The 6,944-nt window shown below is 39.3% G+C and overlaps 1 protein-coding gene across 4 annotated transcripts in view; it reads left to right on the top strand.

The window, feature by feature from the left end:
- Positions 1–6,944, top strand: part of UGGT2 (UDP-glucose glycoprotein glucosyltransferase 2) — a 192,566-nt gene that overhangs the window by 148,065 nt on the left and 37,557 nt on the right. For all 4 annotated transcript variants that reach the window (XM_049647155.1, XM_049647154.1, XM_049647157.1 and 1 more), the window contains one exon: positions 3,720–3,903. In XM_049647155.1, coding sequence (XP_049503112.1) covers positions 3,720–3,903 — 184 coding nt within the window. The remainder of the gene's footprint in view (positions 1–3,719; positions 3,904–6,944) is intronic.

Below are 6,944 nucleotides of genomic sequence, written 5' to 3'. Positions count from 1 at the left end.
AAAAAAAAAAAAAAAAAAAAAAAAACAACAACAAAAAAAAAAAACCAGAACAGATCAATGAATCTAGGAGCTGGTTTTTTGAAAAAAAAACAGACAAAATTGATAAACCCCTAGCCAGACTTCTCAAAAAGAGGACCCAAATAGATAAAATCACAAATGAAAAGAGGATAGATCACAACCAACACCACAGAAATACAAACAATTATCGGAGAATACTGTGCAAATTATATGCCAACAAACTGGACAACCTGGAAGAAATGGACAAATTAGACACCTACACACTACTAAAACTCAAATGGGAAGAAATAGAAAATTTAAACAGACCCATAACCAGCGGAGAAATTGAATCAGTTATCAAAAATCTCCCAATAAGTAAGAGTCCTGGGCCAGATGGCTTCCCAGGGAAATTGTACCAGACATTTAAAGCAGAGTTAATGCCTATTCTTCTCAAGCTGTTCCAAAAATAGAAATGGGAGGAAAGCTTTCAGACTCATTGTATGAAGCCAGCATTACCTTGATTTGCAAACCAGAGACTCCACTAAAAAGGAGAATTACACGTCAATATCCCTGATGAACATTGGATGCACAAATTCTCAACAAGATACTAGCAAATCAAATTCAACAGTGTATCAAAAGAGTTATTCACCACAATCAAGTGGGATTCATTCTTGGGCTGCAGGGCTGGTTCAGTATTTGAAAATCTATCAGTGGTTCAGTATTTGAAAATCTATCAGTGTGATACATCACATTAATAGAAGAAAGAATAAGAACCGTATGGTCCTATCTTGGATGGAGAAAGCATTTGACAAAATACAGCATCCTTTCTTCATAAAACCCTCAAGAAAGTCGGGATAGAAGGAACATACCTAAACATCATAGAAGCCATATATGAAAAGCCCACAGCTAATATCATCCTCAATGGCGGAAAAACTGAGAGCTTTCCCCCTGAGATCAGGAACACAACAGTGATGTCCACTCTCAGTTGTTTAACATAGTGTTGGAAGTCCTCGCCTCAGCAGTAAGAAAATAAAATGAAATAAAAGGCATCCAAATTGGCAAGAAGAAGTCAAACTTTCACTTTTTGTAGATGACATGATACTCTACATGGAAAATTGGAAAGACTTCACCAAAAAGTTGCTAGAACTGATACAGGAATTCAGCAAAGTTGCAGGATACAAAATCAGTGTATACAAATCAGTCGTCTTTCTATACACCAATAATGAAGCAACAGAAAGAGAAATCAAGACATCGAGCCCATTTACAATTGCACCCAGAACTGTAAAATACCAAGGAATAAATCTAACCAAAGATGTAAAAGATCTGTATGCTGAAAACTATAGAAAATTTATGAAGGAAATTGAAGAAGACACAAATGGAAAAACATTCAATGCTCATGGATTGGAAGAACAAATATTGTTAAAATGTCATTATTACCCAAAGCAATCTACACGTTCAGTGCAATCCCAATCCAAATTGCCCTGGCATTCTTCTCAAAGCTAGAGCAAACAATCCTAAAATTTGTATGGAATCACAAAAGACCCTGAATAGCCAAAGTTATGTTGAAAAAGAAAACCAAAGCGGGAAGCATCACAATTCCAGACCTTAGCCTCTACTACAAGGCTGTAATCATCAAGACAGTATGGTACTGGCACAAGAACAGATGCAAATATTTCACATTAAAACTGTTGAAATAACATGGTCTCTAAAGTGGGGACAAAAACTTACCCCTCTTTCCCTTTCTGGATCAGGGTCACTATCATTTTGAGCCACCGTCTCTGATAGGAATATGCAGGATCTTTCAGGTGTCACAGGGCAAAAAAAAAAAAAAAAAAAAAAAAAAAAAAAAAAAAAAAAAAAAAAAAGCTTGTCAATGTACCATGCAAACACAAGACAGAAAAGTTGCATTCGGTTAGTCCCTTGTTTACTTATTGAATTGTATTTGTTGTAATTGATAAACATAGGTTATTGCCTTGAGCAGATATTTTAAACATGGCAAATATTTTTAATACAGTATTTGGAAAGCAATAAAATGGGAAATGTAAGGAATTTAGATGAAAATTTAGGGTACATTCATTCCTTTCCTGAGACTCATGTCCTCATATCTCATTCACTTTTCATACTTCTCATTTATCTTGTGTATTTCAAATTTTATTACGTCCCTCTAAATCCAAACAAAAGCTTTCATCTTATTTTAGCCACTAATGGAGAGAGGTCAGTTAGCTCTGTGAGTACAGAATTTTTATTCACATGACTAGAGATGCTCTCCATAGTATCTCTATAGAGAGTAAGAATATTGAACATAAGGAAGCATAATCCATTAGGAAGGAAAGAACTTGACCTAAGGTGAAATGACCCTTAATGTACCAGACAGATGCTTTGAGCAGTTAATAATGCTGTGCAACCCAAAGACTTTGAAACTGGTTTGGAACTATGGGCTCAACAGAGTATTATTTACTCGGTAGCATCTATCAAGAAAACTAGATGACACATTGGTGCCCAAGCCCTTTGCTTTTAGAATACTGTCCCTCCTTCTCAGACGTGGCACAGGTTGTGGGCACCCTGCTGTGTCTCCCACGTGTCCCAGCCTTCCTGCGGGGTAGGGGAAGGGGTGCTGAATCTCCTCTTAGCTAATCCTCCCTTCCTGTTGGAACCCACACTTGCTTTGTCACATAGCTCCTTTGTTCCATGTCTTTGACCTCCCTGCCAGCCCTTTTCTTTCCGTCCTGAGAGTTTACTCAATTTAAGAAGAGAAATAAAAAGGGGTGCCTGGGTGGCTCAGTCGGTTAAGCATCTGACTTCGGCTCAGGTCATGATCTCGTGGTTCGTGAGTTCAAGCCCCGCGTCGGGCTCTGTGCTGACAGCTCAGAGCCTGGAGCCTGTTTCAGATTCTGTGTCTCCCTCTCCCTCCCTCCCTCCCTCTCTCTCTCTCTCTCTCTCTCTCTCTCTGACCCTCCCCCGTTCATGCTCTGTCTCTCTGTCTCAAAAATAAATAAACGTTAAAAAAAAATTTTTTTTAAAGAAATAAATTGCTCTCTTAGTAACCTCTCCTCTGGAGCCCAGACTTTTTCTCCTCTTCTGCATTCTTTCTCTTCTCAGCTTCTTCAGGGGTGGCTCATACCCCCTGTTCACCCCTCATTCACCTTGTACCTCCCCCTGCACCTTGCATTTCCCAACACAGAACTTGATCCCACAACCCTGGGATCATACCTGAGCTGAGGTCAAGAGTCAGATACTCAACTGACTGAGCCACCCAGGTGCCCCAGTCCTATTTGTTTTTAATTGAACTTTCATCAGAATTTTAGCTTGAATTTTAGCAATTTACTTGCTTTCTGGTTATCATTTCTCCTCATACAATTAGTGGTGCCAACATTTAATAAAATGGCTGACAAATAGTCAAATCTGAAGAAGGATCAGTGAGCAAATACAGCTCATAATACTAGAACCCACATAAGTCGGTATATCCTAAAAGCATTCTAACCATGTTCATTAAGAAATAATTAACAAGGATATATGATATATACAATCTTGTAATAGATGACAGTGTAAACAGACTGTGTACCATTTATAAGCATTAACTGTTCTGCAGTTACAGTGTGTTTTAGTCTTTTTAATTTGAGACTTTTTGGTCATGTTCGTAAGTGATTTTCAGTTTTTAAATATTTTAGAAGAAATTTCAGTTTTGGTCATAGTATGTATTTTTATTTATGTTCTGTTGGCAGCTTTTATCGTTTTGTTCTGGAGCCAGAACTGATGTTAGTGGGTAATGACATTACTGGACCAGTGGCAAAATTCTTGGATATCCCTGAAGCACCCCTTCTAACCCTCAACATGATTACTCCTGAAGGCTGGTTGGTTGAAACAGTACACAGCAATTGTGACCTTGATAATATTCACCTCAAGGATGTAAGTTGTCCTGTAAAGTTGTATAAGATAAGAGGAATAGGGTACATTCTTGTCAGCCACTGTAATTGTAAGCAATGACTGATCATGCCATGGCTGCTCCCAGAATTTTCTTCCTTATGGTTCTAGGTCCTGATCCAGTCTTTCCTTTGATTTTTGAGTTTCCTTAATTTACAAATTCACCTTCTCTAGTTTTCCAGGTTCCTAGGTACTCTTACCTTCTTTGTTGCCTCAGACCCCTACTTCACAGGTGCTCCTCTAAGATGAACGACGTAGGAAATATGGAGTTGGATGACTTACGACAACACCGTGAAATACCTATTTGGCCCCTCAGGTTTTGTTTTTAACTCTGGAAGGAACAGTTTTAGCTGAAACCCTGTTTTGCCTCACAGCGCGTGGCCAGAGAAAACAGCCCGAACGAGATTAGGGTAGAAAGCAGGGAACAGGGCGCTCTCAAAACTGCAGGCTGGGTGCACTGCTTCCCACCTGCCCCCTACACTCCCTACCCTACCTCTGCCCACCCTCTGGCCCCACCCCCTGCACCCCCACCCTGTGATCCTTCTCCAGGAAATGTCCAGCCTTCTCTTCCCCACCGATTACATTCTGCCCAGGGCCCACAAAAGGGGAGGAGACTATTTTAAAATACACTCGGTCTTTCAAAAAATTGGATTCAGAAGTCAGAACTGATTCGTGGCTAATGACATTACTGGACCAGTGGCAGAATTCTTGGATATCACTGAAGCACCCCAAAATACTCCTAAAAACAGAAGCATTTTAGGAGAGCTTACCTAGAGAATAGGTATCCAGAGAAGGGAGCAAATCCCTCCTTCTTAGTGTCTTCCCTCTTGGCTTGGTTCTGCGTAGCCCTGACCTGTTTTCCAGCTCTGAGTGTGGCAACTGCTTGTAGCTACTGCTTTAACCTAGGCTGTGAACATTTTACCGCTGATAAAATGGTTAAGATTGTTCATCATATTTGTTTCTCATGTGTTACCTTTGTCTAAAGACTTTCCTTCCAGGCAGGTTTCTTCGGATCCAGTTGTGAATAGATTGTGTGGTTTCCCATCACTTCTGGGGAACACACCTACTGCTGTCAGCCTCAGCCACCCAGAGAAGGACCTAAAACCCTGCCATAGCCATCACCAATAATCAGTCCTTCAAATATCGGGAAAGAATAGAAAAGCAGCAAAATAACATAATCCAGGAGAGAAAATTCAGAAATGAGTTTGTCAAAACGTAAAAAACAATCCTGTTTTCTCTGTGATCAGCCAGCTCTCTTAAAGGATTGTCTGGATTCTCCATTAAGAGAGTTCAGTGATCTATACCAATAAGATGAATTTATAAGTTCCAACCCAAATGCTAAAGAGTTTGAGGTGGGAGAATTAACACGGCTTAGAAAAGATTTAAATTGAATCTGTGGTAAAAAGTTAAGCAGCTATTAAACAGTTAATGGAGATTAACTACACATTGTTGTGACTAGCAGATACAGCAGTGTCTTTTTAGAAGCTATTAATAAATATACAATGTATTTATATTAAAATACATATTAAAAATTATACATGGGGTGTCTGGGTGGCTCAGTCGGTTAAGCGGCCGACTTCGGCTCAGGTCATGATCTCGCGGTCTGTGAGTTCGAGCCCCACATCGGGCTCTGTGCTGACAGCCTGTTTCAGATTCTGTGTCTTCCTCTCTCTGACCCTCCCCCCGTTCACGCTCTGTCTCTCTCTGTCTCAAAAATAAATAAACGTTAAAAAAAATTAAAAAAAAAAATTATACAAAGAGCCAGCCAGATGCTTCTAGAAGCTATTTAAATGAACAATAGTTACATTTATTTTAGAAGATTAAAATAAAGAGAAATAGTTTTTTCTGACTACTTCATAGATGATATGAATAAACCAAAGGAAATTACAAATTCTCGGGGCTATGAAAGTTAACTACTTGTAAGTCTCTTCTCTCCCGCAACGTTCTGTGCATACTTCCAGTATGACCCGCAACAATCCTAGAAGAATCTGAAATCACAAAGTAGAGACACTTGATGGAGTAGAGGGAAGGAGTTGCAAGTAAAAGGGAAAGTACGGCTGACAAAAATGAGGCAGATAGAGATTTGTCCCACGCATTGGCTCGTGCAAGTACTCCTTCGCGTCTAATCCCTGGACGTTTCATAGACACCTAAAAACATTTGATGGCGTAAAACTCTCCCTCACCAGGACTTTTGTTCATGTGTTTATGACACAACCATCATTAATGCCAAAATCGAAGGTGACAGAAGTGGTTCTAGGGAAGCTTAAAGTGAGATGATCCTCTTCCCTGGAATTTAGAGGTGGTTCTCCTCAGAGCTTGTTATTAGAACTTCATCCAAAGGCTCCTCAGTTATATTAAATCACAGCCTGTATCCGAAAAATACCAAAACACCTGAAACACTAGTGTATGTTTACCCCTAAAGAGAAAGTGAGGAATAAAAGATTGCTAAAGGATAATAGGAGGTGGCTGTGTTAAAAAGGAATTCATAGAACAATGTATTAGCTGCCTCCGAAACAGCAGTACAGTTGACCTTTGAACAACACAGGGGCAGGGCTGCTGACACCGCCCCCCTCTCCCCCCGCCCCCGCCACACACGCTCACACACACACACACACACACACACACACACACACACACACAGTCAGAACTCTGCATATAACTTTGACTCCTGCCCAAAACTTAACTACTAATAGCCTACTGTTGACGAGAAGCCTTATTTCACATAAGCAATCAACACATATTTTTTATATGTCGTATATATTGTACTTCTCATAAATTACTAATTTTTAAAATTCTTTTTTTATAGTAGGAAATTTTATTTCAATATTTATCTTTAACACTATCGTAGTGGTTTTTAAAAACATGGATGTAAATTTTTTTTTCATTTAAATCCAGGTTTGTTAACATATAGTGTAATAATTTCAGGAATAGAATTTAGTGATTCATCACTTATGTATAGCACCCAAGTAAGCTGGAGAAGAAAAACCTGATTAAGAAAATTGTACAGGAGAGGACATGCTTTTCCC

Source organism: Panthera uncia (genome assembly GCF_023721935.1).
Source record: "Panthera uncia isolate 11264 chromosome A1 unlocalized genomic scaffold, Puncia_PCG_1.0 HiC_scaffold_16, whole genome shotgun sequence".
Lineage (NCBI taxonomy): Eukaryota > Metazoa > Chordata > Mammalia > Carnivora > Felidae > Panthera > Panthera uncia.
The sequence above is the reverse complement of the archived record's forward strand: the minus strand, read 5'-3'. Positions and strand labels throughout refer to the sequence as shown.